General features: G+C 43.5%; 1 protein-coding gene across 1 annotated transcript in view; it reads left to right on the forward strand.

Moving 5' to 3' along the window:
* Positions 1 to 4535: 4535 nt before the first annotated feature.
* LOC103610536 (zinc finger protein OZF-like) overlaps positions 4536 to 16591 on the forward strand; it is an 18808-nt gene continuing 6752 nt past the window's right edge. Inside the window, 4 exon segments of the mRNA XM_008594689.1 lie at positions 4536 to 5035; positions 5037 to 5111; positions 5113 to 5212; positions 5214 to 5644. Of these exon segments, the coding sequence (XP_008592911.1) occupies positions 4536 to 5035; positions 5037 to 5111; positions 5113 to 5212; positions 5214 to 5644 (1106 nt within the window).

Raw genomic sequence — 16591 nt, forward strand, 5'->3', positions numbered from 1 at the left:
CCGCATGTCTCCCCATTCTGTGCACACTAGGCGGGGCTGTTGGACCTCGCAGAGGCGGCCCGCAGGGTGTGTGTTTTCTGCTGAGTCTCCGCCTCCCTAGCCAGATGCCTCCCCACTCTGTGCGCTCTAGACTGGGCTGGGACGTGTCTTCTGCTACCCTCATCTATCAGCTGGTCCTTCAAGCCCCTGTTCGGCACTGCCCCTCCCAGGAAGTCTTTCAGGTTTCTGCTAGGCACAGACGACCGGTTGCTCTGGGTGCCTTTGTAGCACTGTATAGGGCTTTCTCGGGACTTATCACCTTTCTCCTGGTATTCCAGTTATCTGTGTAATTGTCTTATCTCCCACACTGGAGCGTGAGATCCTCGGGGGAGGAGCCCGCAGCACACAGTTCCTCTTTGATTCCCCCTGGTGCAGACGGACTCCGGCGCCCACCGCAGTCAGCTCTCTGGCAGGTTCAAGCAGCTCGGGAGCACTCTGATCACACTTTTCCTAACCATAAATCGGTTAGGCATTTTTCCAAACTGATGGCCGCAGAGATGGTATCTGCCTCACAATAACAGGAAGTTTATCGGGGGCCGGAGCCCTTGGTGCGGTGGAGTGACAATTGGCCCGGCCCGTTGTTCCCTGTCCTCCCGCCTCTGGCCGGGGGCTCCCTGCGCCACCAGCCCTGCCAGAGAACCACGGGGGAAGTGGGATGTGAGGCCGGCCTGCAGGCCCCGGGAGGCCCCGCACCGGGCCAAGGAAGTGGGAAGGCTCAGTGAGGAGCCAAGCCGGGTGAGGAGGGCAGGCCTGGCCAAGCCGGCCGGCTCCTCCCCGACCCGAGAAAATGGAGGCAGCCCCGGGCCGGTGACTGGCCTAGTGGGGCAGGCAGATACCAGATGGGCATCTGCCCCGCAAGCAGGGCTGGGCTGGGGGTCACTCACGGAGCTGGGCCGGCTGAGCGGCTCCCTCTCCGTTTCTGCATTGTCCTAGCCTCCACTGCATTGGGCTGCTCACTCGGTCCCGTGGCACAGCTCGGGCGCTACCAGGAATCTTCTTTAATGTCGGCCCTAAACCTCGAATCTGTAGTTGCTTTTTTATACTTGTAGATTAGTTGATCAAAGACTTATTCTTTTTTTGTTGCTCTTGGAAATGCAAATAGCACTCTGGCAGCACAGTGCACACCTCTGAGGCTCACGCTGTCTTCTGGCACCCCTGCTCCAGATCTGTCGCCATCTAGACTTACCTGCCCAATTTATTTATTTTTTAAAAAGATGACCAGTAAGGGGATCTTAACCCTTGACTTGGTGTTGTCAGCACCACGCTCTACCAGTGAGCTGACCAGCCATCCATATATGGGATCCGAACCCGTGGCCTTGGTGTTATCAGCACCACACTCTCCCGAGTGAGCCACAGGCCGGCCCAACATGGTGTCACCTTAAAAGAATGAGAGCCTGGAACGTCACAGTCTGCCATCTTTCTGACATTACTTGCCTCACTTTTTGCAATATGGATAGGCCGATAATTTTCCAAGCCTTCAGTTCTGTTTCCTGTTTCCTTAACATTTTCTTCTTCAATTTATCTCTCTCCTCTTGCATTTTCCTATGAGCAACAAGGAGAAATAGAAATCACCTTGACTAAATATTCAAGTTCATCACTTACAATGTCTACTGTCCACAAAACAGTAGAACACAATCTCACCATGTTCTTTGCCGCTTTATAACAAGAATCACCTTTCCTCCAGTTTCCAATAACATGTTCCTCATTTCCATAAGAGACCTTACAGAGACACATTTAACATCCGTATTTCTACCATTTGATTGTAAGTGCCACCTCCTGACTGACCTTGAGCACATTATTTAACCTCCCTGTGTCTCAATTTACCCTTCTGAAAATTGATTGCCTTGTAGCAAGGACTGAATAAGCTGTTGTTGTGAGGCACCATCCCACAAGAAATGCACTTACACGCCACTTGTGTGCAGAAAAGGGCAGTCTATTCACTCCAGCTGGCCAGCAACCATCTCCCAAGGGGCAACCAAGGAAGAGCAGCCTCAGGCTTTGGTCTTGTAGGGTTTTTGAAGACAAACACTACATCCCGTTGGCACACAGGTTTGTCCAAGTGCACAAAGCAAGCAAGGGGGCTAGGTCACAGAGGCTTAGAATGAGCCGTTCGAGCAATCAAGCATATAAGTTTTCATTGTATATGGTTCCCGTTCCCATGTAATAATTCATTGTGTATGGCTCCTGTTTCTATGCAATTGTTTTTTGTTTCTATGAGAAAGTCAACAGTTTCTCATGCAGAAAGGGGGTAGTCTGCAGGTCAGGCAGGGGGCAAAATGGAGTTACTTAGGTTAAGCAAGCAATTTTACAGAAGCAGATAGCGTATGTTATGAGGGTGTAGGGAGCTCTATTTCACTGTAACCCTTAACATTACTATTACTATGTGCCAGGCACTGTTTGAAGTGTAGAGAATTAAAGGTGAAAAGATGAGCTGAAATCCTACTCTTAGAGAGCTCACCTTCTAGTAAGAAGAGTTGGATTATAAACAAGTAAATAAATCAGATTCATAGTAAGTCACATGGTGGTAAGTGCTGAAGAGAAAAGTAGAGAGGGACAGGAAAACAGGGATGGGTGGAAACCTGGTACTTTGAATGGGAAGGTTGGGGAGAAGTCACTGATTAGTAGACAATCGAGTAAAGAGCTGAAGGAGTGAGGGAAATGGCCAAGAGACATTTGGAAGTGAATGTTTTAGGCAGAATGAGCAGCAGGCACAAAGGCCCTGAGGCAGGACCATAACCGGGGTGCTGTATTAGTTTCCTGTGGCTGCTGTAACAAATTGGCACATGTTTAGTGGCTTAAAGCACACATTTAGTCTATTAAAATTCTGGAGGCCAGAAGTCCAAAATCATGTTCACTGGGTCAGCAGGGTCATGCTCCCTCTGGAAGAAGAAGATCTGTTCTTTGCTCCTTCCAGCTTCTGTCAGGTAGACATTGCTTGGCCACATCATTTCAACCTCTACCCTTGTGGTCACGTTGCCTTCTCATCTGTCTGTGACCTCACTCTGCCTCTTTTTTTTTTTTTTTTTTTTTTTGGATGTTTTAGCAGGCAAGGGTAGACTTAGACTGCTAGGGAGAAAAGGCTGCTCAGGGACACCGCTCTCCCACTCTTGACTTTTGAGGATGTGGCTGTGGACTTTTCCTGGCAAGAGTGAAAGATCCTTGATGAGACTCAGAGACTCCTGTACCACCATGTGATGCTAGAGAACTTTGCCTTTGTGACCTTCCATGCTCGGCTGGCCTCTTTCCTTCCCCTACCCAGGCCATAGACATGGCTCCCTTCCTAGGTTTCCTTGCGTAGGTGCTGGGGGTGCCAGAGCTGGACTGAGTGTTCACCAGTCCTCTCCCCAGGCAGTCCCACCACCTGGTGCCCTGGAGCCTTGCAGGGAAGGAGTGGGGCCCAGAAAGTCTCACAGTGAACCCAGTGGAACCCACCAGGCTTGGCCTCACCCTGGCAGAGTGACTGTCCAGAATCATTGTGCCTTTGCCCCCGATTCTGCCCTCTTCCCTGCAGTTGACATTGCCTCATGCTTGGCAGTGCCAGGAATTGCAGGCACCAACCTGGTCACTACTTTCAGCAACCACTCAGCTGTTCCTGTAAGATGTTCCCCCAAGGATCCTCTTGTGATACTAGTTTTCTTTCCTGTGGTCTGTTGTGGGGTGGATTACTCTGCACTGCTGCTGTCCACTCACCTGCCTCGTCTTCCCCTTAGGACTTGCATCTTCCTGGATTCATGTAGTTGTCCAGCTGGAGCTGGGAGGAGATGCCTGGGCACCTGACAGGGCAGACATGACTCCAGCCATGGCAAAAGGGCCCCGGAGGGGGACTGGCTCTGGTAAGTGGGAAGTGAGGGGTGGTTCAATGTCAGGGCTGGGTTCAGGTCATATCAGGAACCTCTCCAGTGCCCATCATTGTTTTCATACCAAGGAGAGGGGCCATGACTCATTTCTGTCTTTCTGTCCCATTCTTGACATTCTGCTCACTTGCCATTCCTACCCTGACTTCTGGCCAGGGCTGACCTCCACCTGTCTGGTTTTCAGCTCCCATGCATCCCTCTTCGTTTCTCCCTCTGCAGTGTTCTGCAGCACTGACGTAATGTCTTGTGAGATGTGCACCTATCCCACATGGTCCTTGGACAGCTCCTCAGTTGCAGTTGGCTTTTTCCTGGGTCTGGACACACCCTCTGTTCAGTGCTCATTTGTCATCAGCAGACAATCCCCTGCTGAAAGCTGTTTACAGAGAAGTGAGTCAGAGACTCACCTTCTCCTTCCTGTGCTGCATCCCATAGCTTTGTCCCTGCCCCACACTGGATGTCCCCATTGTTTTATGTTCCCAGGCTCAGTACAGCAGACCCTTTCTCAGCCTCACTTCAGTCCCCTTATCCTATCCTCTCAAGAGTCCCATGTACTCATCCCTGGATTTGTAAGGCACACATTTCTGATGGGGTCCCCCCACGACCAAAGTCTACATTTCTCTGCTTTCAGGTTGTTGATTTTGAATGGAGGATGAAGAGGCACCTTCTCAAGCAGTGCCACAGGTCAGGGCTCCAAAGGCAGGTCCAGCCACCCAGAAAGCTTTCCCTTGTGAGATGTGTGGCTCAGTTGTGAAAGACATTTTGCTCCTGGCTGAGCAGCAGAGAATACACCCCAGGCACAAACTGCACACATGTGGTGCATGTGGGAGACAACTCTGGTTCAGTATAAGCGTCCCCCTGCACCAGAAGCAGCACAGTGGAGGAAAACACCTCAGAAGGGATGAGGACAGGGCTTTCTTTGTTAAGAGCTCTAGAGTCCTCATGTCAGAGAATCCCTTCACATTTGGGGCTGGAGGGGAGGACATCCTGCCCAGCTCAGGCCTTCTCCAACACCAGACCATTCATAGCAAGAGGAATTCTCTAAGAAGCACTCAGTACAGGGAGGCCTTTCATACTGGAGAAGGGCATTACAGGTGCAGGGAATGTGGGAAAGCCTTTGGCCACAAAAATAGGCTTCTTGAGCACCAGAGTCCACACTGGAGAAAGACCTTTTGAGTTCAGTGAATGTGGAAAATTATTTAGCCATAACTCTAGCCTTATTGTATACCAGAGTTCACAGTGGAGCAAGGCCTTATGAATGTGGTGAATGTGGGAAATTCTTTAACCATTACTCTAACCTCTCTATACACCATAGAGTTCACATCACAACTAAGGCCTTATGGATGCAGCAAATGTGGGCAAGCCTTCAGCTACAAACACAGACCCATTCAATACCAGGGAATTCACACTGGGGCAAAACCTCATAAATGTAGTGAATGTGGGAAATTCTTTAGCTGTAAAACCACACTTGTTTGGCACCTTAGAATCCACACTGAAGAAAGGCCTTATAAGAGCACTGAATGTGGAAAGTTCTTTACCCAAAGCTCCAGCCTTATTGCACATCATAGAATTCACACTAGTGAAAGGCCTTATGAGTCCAATGAATGTGGGAAAGCCTTCAGCCCTAAGTCCATACTTGTTCAACACCAGAGAATCCATACTGGAGACAGGCCTTATGAGTGCAGTGAATGTGGGAAATTCTTTAGCCACAAGTTTGGCCTCATTAAACATCAAAGAAATCACACTGGAAAAAAGCCTCAATCCTGTGGCCTTCCCTCATTTCGTACCAGAAAACTCACACTGGAGAAAGGCCTTCTAGAGCAGGGAACATGCTATCTGCTTGGTTAACATAACAAGTGACATCAGCAAGAAGCTCTGAGAGTAGCCTCTGTGAGGTAGCCATCATCCAAAAGTTGAATCTCGCAGCTGGACATCCACATTGGAGAGATTCCCTGTGAGTGCCAATACCTCACTGGGAAGCTTTCAGGAGCTACAATGCACATTCTGACATGCCACAGTCCTTGCCTGAGGTATATTGCTGCCAGTACCTGTGGCAGAAGCCACTCACCTCTACCAGCTGGCAAGTGCGCATCAGGTTACCCAGTGTATCCAGGGAAGCAGACCTCTGTACTATCCCCTTCCCTGGAGGAGACCTCCAGTGGTCTGAGGCCATTGGAGTCCACCATAATTACATTCACACACTGGATGTGATTAATAGAGTTGGGGGCATCAAACTAGAGGGTATGTGCCCCATCTAAAAGTGCTTCCAGAAATATTCTGGTCACTAGCTGTGAGGGATGAGGATGTACGGATATCCTCAGGATTTCCAGATGTAGTCTGTCCTATGGACAAGGTCACTGAGGCTATTTGGACTCCTCACCTCAAGGCTATTGCTATACAGGCAAGAAAATGGAGACAAAGAGGAGAGAGATTGTAGTCCAGGCAGGATGACTTTCGTGACTCACAAACAACCTTTACTGCTCACTGGCCTTTGCTTCCATTGAAGCAGGGCTGTCCTTTACAAATGAGGAGCAGAGTTATGGTGGAGTCAATATGCGTTTGCCAAGTCTTCTGGTTTTTCAAGAGGAGCAGAACCAGGTTTTAATGTGGAGCTGTTTTTTTCCCCCTAATTATTTTATTGTTTAAAAAAAGATACAAAATACACACATACAAAAGGATATATTATATGGAAAAAAGTAAATTCCAAAACCACCACTGTTTCCCAGCTGCCTAATTCCCTCATTAATGCTGGCTTCCATGGTATCCTTAAAGAAATGTTCTAGACATATGAAAGTATACACGTATTCTCTTTTGCCTTAACACAGAGGGTAACATGTTATACACACTCTTTTATCCTTTGCTTTCTTTTTTAAATTAAGACAGTGTAGGGCCGGCCTGGTGGCGCACTGCTACATTGCACCGCTTGGGAGTGTGGCGGTGCTCCTGCCGAGGGTTTGGATCCTACATACAGACCAGTTCCCGCTCACTGGCTGAGCGAGGTGCGGGCACAACACCAAGGGTTGTGATCCTGTTGCCGGTCCCGGTCCGGTATGGGCGCGACACTGAGGGTTGCGATCCGTTGCCGGTCACAAAAAAAAGACAAAAAGGAAAAAAAAAAAAATTAAGACAGTGTATTTGGAGATTACCAGTCCCACACTGATACAGTCTTTGCTATCACAAGAAAGTTGTTACATGTGGGCTTTTGCTACTGTTATTGTGCTTCCCCCTAACTTGGAAGGGACCACAGATCTAGTCCCAGCCCTGTGCTGTACACTTGCTAAAAGCTTGCCTCTGAGAAGTCAAGTGACTCTTCTCTCATAGGTAGTTCAGGCAAGCCTGGGACTAGAAGTTGTGGAACAATTTTTCTTTTAAATCTCCATTGAATTATAGTTGACATGAAGTAAACTGTGCATATTTAAAGTGTAAAATGTGCTAAGTTTTATTTAATATATACACCCATGAAACTATATCACCATAATCATGATAATGAACATATTCCTCACCTCCAGTTACCTCATCCCTCTTCATGATCCCTCTTTCCTTCCCTCCCTGCCTCCCTTTTCTCATGACCAGTGATTTACTGTCTTTCACTCAAGACTTGTTTTCCTTTTCCAGAATTTTATATACATAGAATAACAAAATGTTTACTCTTTTTTGCCTTTTTTATGCAGCGTAATTAAGATTCTCCATGTTGCATATATGAGTACTTCATGTTTTATTATAGACTAGTAGTATTCTCTCATATGGTTATTCCATAATTTGTTTTTCTACTCATTTGTTAAAGGAAATTTGGATTACTTCCAGTTTGGGGCTATTACAAATAAAGCTGCTGTGAACATTCACATAGCAGTCTCTCTCTTAGGTTAATACCTAGAAGTAGAAGGCCTGAGTGTTTCATTTCTACCCATGAGATTTTAATGTATGGAGATGAATGAGTGATGACAAAGAGGGGCCAATGCCATTGAAAGAATTTATTTCTTACATTTCCCAAGAGAAGGGGGCACGCCATGCTGCACAGGGCCACATGGAAAGCACCAGTGTTGGTCAGGAGGCAGAAAGGAACAAGGGGAAGGTGTGGGCCACAGCCTTTATTGGGGTTTCCATGGGAAAGTCAAGGCAGGGCAGAGTAAACATTCTAGCATTAACTAGTTTGAATAATTCTGGCGAGCTTCGGACTGTAGGGCTGGTCTCCAGTTACCTGGTACTGTTCCTGGGTTGCTTCTGGGCAGAAGCAATATTGGCTTGGTGTGTATAAGGATGAGGCCCTAATCACATAGGACAGGAATCCTTAGAAGAAGAGGAGGAGACGGTAGGAATATGTGGTCATGGAGGAAAGGTCATGTAAGGACACAGTGTGAAGGCATCACCAAAACCCTACCCTGCTGGCACGTTAATATAGGTCTTCCAGTCTCCAGGATTGTGAGAAAATAAATTTCTATTGTTTATGTCATCCAGTCTGTGGTATTCTGTTATGGCAACCCAAGCAGACTAATTCAGCAAGAAAAAGCACATTATGAAGAGACAAAGCAACCATCACAACTAGACTCAGATATGGCAGAAATGTTGGAATTATCACACCAGAAATTTAAAATAACTATGCTATGATCTTAAATGGAAAAACCGAACAACATGCAAGAACACATGGGTAACTGATGTAATCAGAGAGATGAAAATACAAAGAAAGAATCAAAAAGAAATGCTAAAAAATAAATAAACCAGTGTAACAGAAATGAGGAACACCTCTGATGGTCTCTTCAGTAGATGAGACACAACTAAAGAAAGAATCAGTGAGTGTGAAGATTATATCAATAGAAACTTCTCAAACTGAAGAGCAAAGAGAGAGAGAGAGAGAAATGGAAAATGGAATATCCAAGAACTATGAACAATAACAAAAGATGTAACAAGCATAATGGGAATTATAGGAGAAGAGGGAAAGTAGTAGTGAAATTATTTGATGTGATAATGACTGTGAATTTTCCAAAATTAATGACAGCAAAGCACAGAACCAGGAAGCTCACAGAACATCAAGCAGGATTATGGTATAATATGAAATGTATTTGGTCTTTGTCCCCAGTTCCTGTCACAGAGCTAAAACCCTTGGAATTTCCTGAGTGATAGGGGTGTCTTTTGTCATTCATTGTGAGCCCCTTTGATAACACCTGCATTTATGCTAATGAGGTGACTTAGTATAGGGCCCCTAGAAAGCCTCAGGATGGGGCCGGTCACCAGAAAGACCAAGCAATTAGAGGGTTGAAACTTTCAGCCCCTCCTACCAACCCCCAGGAAAGGGGGAAGGAAAAGGTGGTGCTGGAGACTAAGCTCTATAAAAACTGTTGAACAACAAGATGCTGGGAGGGTGGTGTGCTCAGACGGGATTTAGAAGCTCTGCACACACCACCACCACCCCATATCTTACCCTATCCATCTCTTCATCTGGCTGTTCATCTGCATCCTTTATAGCATCCTTTATGATAAACTGGCAAACATAGTGTTTCCCTGAGTTCTGTGAACCATCCTAGCAAATTGATCAAGTGCAAGGAGGGGGTCATAGGAACCCCAGTTTGTAGCCAGTCAGTCAGAAGTACAGGTACCCTGGACTTGTGATTGGCATCTGAAGTGGGGACTGAATGCTCAACCTGTGGGATCTGGCACTATCTCTGGGTAGATAGCATCAGAATTCACCTGAGTTATAGGATACCCAGTTGGAAGAATAAAAGACAGTAAAATAAAATATTTTATTTTGCTTATTATTAAATGATGTAATAAAGAAGTGTTCAAAATAATAATAATAACTGTTGAAATGTTATGAGGACTGGGAGTGAAGAAGTGGGAATACTCTGTTGAAGCTACTTGAACTACCCCTGAAGTGGTATAAATGTTATTTGAAGGTGAACTTAGATTAGTTTAAAATGTATATTGTAAGCTTTAGGCCAACTACTAAAATTACTTAAAAAGTATAACTTATTATGACACCAAGGTCAAGTGTTTGAATCCCCATACTGGCCAGCTACCAATAAATAAATAAATAAATAAATAAATAAATTTTTAAAAAGTATAACTGATGTGCTAAGAGAGGAAAGAAAATGGAATAATATAAAATGCTCAATTACTAATATAATAGCTGACAGAATACAGCAACACATACATAAAATTATACACCACGATCATGTGGGATTCATCCCAGGGATGCAAGGTTGGTTCAATATACACAAATAAATAAATGTGATACACCACATCAGCAAAATGAAAGACAAAAACCATATGATCATCTATGTAGATGCTGAAAAAACATTTGACAAAATTCAACATTCATGCATGACAAAGACTCTCTATAAATTAGGTATAGAAGGGAAGTATATCAACACAATTAAAGCCATATATGATAAACCCACTGCCAATATCACCGTGAATGGGAAAAAGTTGAAAGTTTTTCCCTTAAAAACAAAAACAAGGATGCCCACTCTCACCACTCCTATTTAACATAGTATTGAAAGTACTAGCCAGAGTGATCAGGGAAGAGAAGGAAATAAAGGGCACCCAGATTAGAGAAGATGAAGTCAAACTGTCCCGGTTTGCAGATATGATCCTATATATAGAACAGCCTAAAGACTCTACAAAAAACCTCTTAGAGTTGATAAATGATTTCAGCAAGGTTGCAGGATACAAAATCAACATGCAAAAATCAGTAGCATTTTTATACTCCAACAATGAATTAGCAGAAAAAGAAATCAAGAGAGCCAGCCCATTTACAATAGCTACCAAAAAAACAAAATACTTAAGAATAAAGTTAACCAAGGATGTGAAAAATCTCTATGATGAAAACTACAAGTCACTGTTGAGAGAAATTAAAGAGGACACAAGAAGATGGAAAGATATCCCATACTCTTGGATTGGAAGAATTAAATTATGAAAATGTCCATACTACCTAAAGTGATCTACAGATTCATTGCAATCCCCATCAAAATTCCAATGACATTCTTCTCAGAAATGGAAAAAACAATTCTCACATTCATACGGAATAACAAAAGACCACGAATAACCAAAGCAATCCTGAGCAAAAAAAAAAAAAAAATAATAATAATAATAATAAAGCTGTAGGTATAACACTACCAGACTTTATACTACAAAGCTATAGTAATCAAAACAGCATGGTACTGGCATAAAAACAGACACATGGACCAGTGGAACAGAATAGAAAACCCAGAAATCAACCCATACACTTATAGACATCTGATCTTCGACAAAGGCACAAAGAACAGACACTGGGGAAGAGACTGCCTCTTCAGTAAATGGTGCTGGGAAAATTGGACATCCGTATGTAGAAAAATGAAACTAGACCCACAACCTCTCACCATATACCAAAATCAACTCAAAATGGATTAAAGAATTAAATATATGTACTGAAACAATAAAACTCCTAAAAGAAAACAGGGGAAACACTTCAGGAAGTAGAATTGGGCATTGACTTTATGAATATGACCTCAAAAGCACAAGTAACCAAAGGAAAAGTAAACAAATGGGATCATACCAAAATAAAGCTTCTGCACAGCAAAAGAAACAACAGTGAAAAGACAACCAACAGCGTGGGAGAAAATATTTGCACAATATACATCTGACAAAGGATTAATATACAGAATATACAAGGAACTCAAACAGCTTAACAGCAAAAAAAACAAGTAACCCAATTTAAAAAATGGGCAAAGGAGCTGAGTAGGCATTTCTCAAAGGAAGATATATGAATGGCCAACAGACATATAAAAAAATGCTCAACATCACTCAGCATTTGGGAAATGCAAATCAAAACCACCCTGAGATATCATCTCACTTCAGTTAAACTGGCTAATATCCAAAAGACTGAGAATAATAAATGCTGATGAGGATGCACAGAAAGAGGAACTTTTCTACACTGTTGGTGGGACTGCAAAATGGTGCAGCCTCTATGGAAAATGGTATGGAGGTTCCTCAAATAATTACACATAGATCTACCATATGAACCAGCTATCCCACTGCTGGGTATATACCCAAAGGAATGGAAATCATCATGTTGAAGGGATACCTGCACTCCCATGTTTATTGCAGCACTATTTACAATAGCCAAGAATTGGAGCCAGCCTAAATACCCATCATCAGATGAGTGGATAAGGAAAATGTGATATATCTAAACAATGGAATGCTACTCTGCTGTAAAAAAGAATACCATTCACAACAACATGGATGGACTTAGAGAAAATTATATTAAGTGAAATAAGCCAGGCACAGAAAAATACTGTGTGCTCTCACTTATTTGTGGGAGCTAATAAAAATAAATAAGTAAATAAACAAATGAATGGGGGGTGGGGTCAGGGAAGAAGACACAACAATTTCTTGATTTTCTTAAGACATGTGAACAGATATGATGTTGATGGGGAGGCAGGGAGGGAGGAAAAGGAGGAATTGATAAAGGGATGCAAAAATCAACTATATTGTATACTGATAAAATAAAAAAGTAAAATGGATTTGAAAAAAAAATAAAATTTTGCAAGTGTTTATTGAACTTTAAGAAAAAATTGTGACATTTTCCCTCTATCCACTTATTTTCCCAGACTAACATACATATTGGAGTTCACCTCCCTGGAGCCATTTTTAGAGAAATAAGCAAAATCAATCAGTAGAAAAAACTTGAACTCCCTACCTAGTAAGCCCCATGAGGGTATTCTCAGGCTTAAGATCTAAATGAAGTCTCTTCTAATGGAAGTAAAGGAAGGCTTATTCCAATTCCTTCATGATCCGAGAGGGAGGAAAAGAAGTGAGACAGAAATCCTCCTCTGGATCATAGCCATAAACAGGGCCTTAGTTTCCAGCCCTGTTTCCCTTAGGGAATCCAACCAACTGACCAAGCAATGGCTGGGCACTATTGGTCAAACATATGTACACTTGGCACTTCCTACTGAGTTCACCCTTGAGCCTGGTGTTACCTGTTATGGGTCACATAAATAATTAGAGATGTAGGATGTCAGAGGTCCTCCGGGAGGGAAGGAGAGCACAAAGGTCCTGTTGGAGGCTCAGCTCTGCACAGGTTGTACATTGGACATTCATGGGGTAAGGTTTGGTCAGATTGGGAATGGAGAGGTCTATAAACCAGTGACGGGAGAACTAGGATTAGGCTCTTGGATATAAAACTTTGGCCCGTAGTGGGATGTGTGGGCTTTTCCAAAATGACAGAGGGAAGATGAGCCAGGAATAAGGACAAAGAGATCTCAGCAGGAGTTTCTCCGTATGGCAAGTATATGATTTTAAATATCTTGAAAGCTAGGATTCCAAAGCTTCCTTTTTGCTCTTAGTCCGTTTGGGCTGCTCTAACAAAATACCTTAGGCTGGGTAACCTATAAACAACAGAAATGTATTTCTCACAGTTCTGGAGGCTGGGAAGTCCAAGATCAAGGTGCTGGCAGTGTGTGGTGAGGGCCCACTTCTTCATAGATGACACTTTCTCGCTGTATTCTCACATGGTGAAAGAAGCAAACAAGCTCCCTTGGGCCTCATTTTTTTTTTGGTGACTGGCCAGTATGTAGATCTGAACCCTTGACCTTGGTGTTACTAACACCACATTCTAGCCTAGTGAGCTAACTGGCCAGTCTGTTGGGCCTCTATTATGATGGCACTAATCCCATTCATGAGGGCTCCACTCTCATGTCATAATCACCTCCCCAAAGGCTCCATCTATTAATACTATCACATTGGGGATTCAGTTTCAACATATGAATTTTGGGGTACACAAACATTCAGACCATAGCATATCCTGAAAATTGAACAGTTTTGGCATCAACATGTACTTGCTTTTCTTCTCCCAAGTTCATATTCTAAAATGTGCCCTTGACCAGGTAAGTTCCAATAGCAAAATCAATGACTGTAAATATTGCCTAATAGTAAAGGAAAAAATGCAGCTCAGAGACCATGGAAGGGATTGGGTTCAATATGGCATACAAAGTATTATTCTCTTTCCTTTGCTTTCTCTCTGTCTCTGTCTCTCGGCCTTATTTTCTTTCTCAAATGTCTGGCACGATATTTGTTTAAAATGGGCTTACTTATGCCTGAATCTCTACTCCACCTGCCCCTAGATTTCTTTTTTCCAGTCTTTCTTCATCAGAGTGGATGTGTTCTGTTAATAATGCTAGTCATGGAGCACTCACACATTAGGAGTTTAGCTGCAAAGTAATATTAAGAGCTGGCTAGACATAAACAGACAGCTCTTTTACAAACAAAAGAACTAGCCCTCCATTTAAAGTTCTCACCTCTGCTCCCAGTCACATCTAGTCCTTTAATGTTAGCCCTCTCTCTGCTCATGAACTTAATTCATGTTCCAAATATCTGAGAACTCATAATGGGAAGGCTCCATAATTCTTCCAGGAAGCTCATAAGGAAAAGCAGCAACAATGACGAATAATCCCTATGAAAGATTTTCTGGATGGACTGAACAGGGACTTTATGTCTTAAATTTAGTTTAAAGTGGTTTCAGAGTGGTAGTAATCCAGATCTTGCCTGAACATTTTATAATCCCTAGAAAAGAAAGGCATTTTTGGGCCGGCCCGTGGCTCACTCGGTAGAGTGCGGTGCTAATAACACCAAGGCCCTGGGTTCGGATCCCACATAGGGATGGCCGGTTCGCTCGCTGGCTGAGCGTGGTGCTGACAACACCAAGTCAAGGGTTAAGATCCCCTTACCGGTCATCTTTTAAAAAAAAAAAAAGAAAGGCATTTTTATCCAAGGATATGGAAAAGCCCCATAAAATCTCTTTTGAAGGACAGAGTGACACATAAACATAACCAACAAAAAAAGGAAGCAAACTGAGTGAAGAATTAAAAAAAAAATTTACAAAGATATCCATAAAATCTTCAGTTGTTGGTATTATCAGATACATATTGTGAAATGATACCTACCATGTTAAAAAAAACTTTGAAAAACTGAAATAAAAAAAATCCCCTTGAGAGGGAATTACTTACGGGAGATAGATCAGAATAAATTATCCAGACTGCAACACTGAGATTGAAAAACAGAAATTACAGAGGATTTAGGACACATGGAGTACAGAGAATGGCAAGACCTGCCTTCCGTTTAGATTTTACAAGGGATAGAAAGAATGCGGAAGAGGCAATATATGAGAGATGAAAAGTTTGCTGGCAGGAAGATGGCACTTCACAGATTCAAGTTGTTCAACAAATCTCAAGCAGGAAAAAAAAAAAAAAGAATTTTATGCCTAGAAAGATTATGCAAAACTGCTGAAACACATTCAGTTCAAAGTCCAGGATTCTAAGGGGAGAAAATCCTAATATCCTAGTCCCTGAACTCCCAGCTTAAAAATCTCAATTTTTCCTTTGTAATTTGTATTTTAATATTAAAAACAGCTCATCGTTCTAAAAGAACATTCACCAAATGACATGCAATTCTCAGAGAAGGGAATACTAAGGCCAACAGACAATGAAAAGATTCTCAACCTAATTAACAATTAAGAAAAGCAAAAGTAAGCCACAGCGAGTTACAATTTCATGCCTAATCGGTTGGCAAAGTTTAAAATTCTAACAAAATCGAGTGCTGGCACTAATAGTTGGCAACCAAAATAACTATAAACTCTGGTAGGAGTGTAAATTCGTTCAACTTTGGAAAACAATTTGTCATTGTATAATAAAGTCGTAGATGGGAACATACTTTGAGAAGACAAACCTTTCCTTATTACATACTCTAAGCATTGAAAGGATACCAGCTGATGCCATGTTTTTTAAAACTATGGCTGCTGTATGAATTAAATACCACACCCACACAACATACCAATGTAGAAGCGTATCTAATGAATATCATGCACATAAAGTACTTGAAATGGATAAGAAAATTCATAGCCATAGTATTTGATTCTTAAAAATAAGAAAAATAAATTTAATTTAAAATAGAAAATAAACAACCCAAGTACACACTACCAGTAGATTGCTCCGGCCTATGTACATAGATGTCCATCGCCCCTTTGGGTGGGCTGGGCAAGGTCAAAGTTTAGTAAGCGCTTCTGGGGACCGAGGCGGCTCAGGCTGCGGGTTACGGGAGGAGTGATTCTTCCTAGGATGCGATTCATTGTCCTCAAAGCGCTCACCTGAGCTCAATATTTCCAAGTCCTTCGAGGGCGCCTAACGCACATCACAACGGCGTCAGTAGCGTCACAGAAGTGACATGTCCGCATGAACTTCCGGGACAGGTCCTTGGTTGGCGGACAACTATTGTTGTGACTGTCCGGCCCCGGGGCATTCTGGGAACTATAGTCCTGGGCAAGCGGGTGCCAAATACTCAAATAGCACAGGAGCTGGACGCCGTAGCAGAAGGGTGTTGGATGAGAGGAGACCCTCCACCAGCAAAGGACAGTTTTCATACGGTACCAGCAAAGCCTGCCCACGTCGCGGGAGGAGAACGTATTCGTGAGCGCAAGAATGACCCGGAAGACCTTGTCGAGGCCACATAATTTTCTGGGAAGTGTAGTTTTGCGATACGGGCGCCATTGTCCTTACAACGCAAGCAGAGGGTTGCCCTTGGTTCTGGAAGTGCAGAAGGCGACCGTGTGCTCTCGACACTTGGCGTGGGACAGCTCCAGGCGGTATAATTTCTTAGAAAGCCGAGATCGTTTTTCTCACGGTGCGACAAGTTGCGCGGCCGCAGAGACTCGTGGGAAGTGTGGTTTTCGGGGG

The sequence above is a fragment of the Galeopterus variegatus genome, unplaced genomic scaffold (assembly GCF_000696425.1).
Source record: "Galeopterus variegatus unplaced genomic scaffold, G_variegatus-3.0.2 Scaffold11282, whole genome shotgun sequence".
NCBI classification, from domain to species: Eukaryota; Metazoa; Chordata; class Mammalia; order Dermoptera; family Cynocephalidae; genus Galeopterus; species Galeopterus variegatus.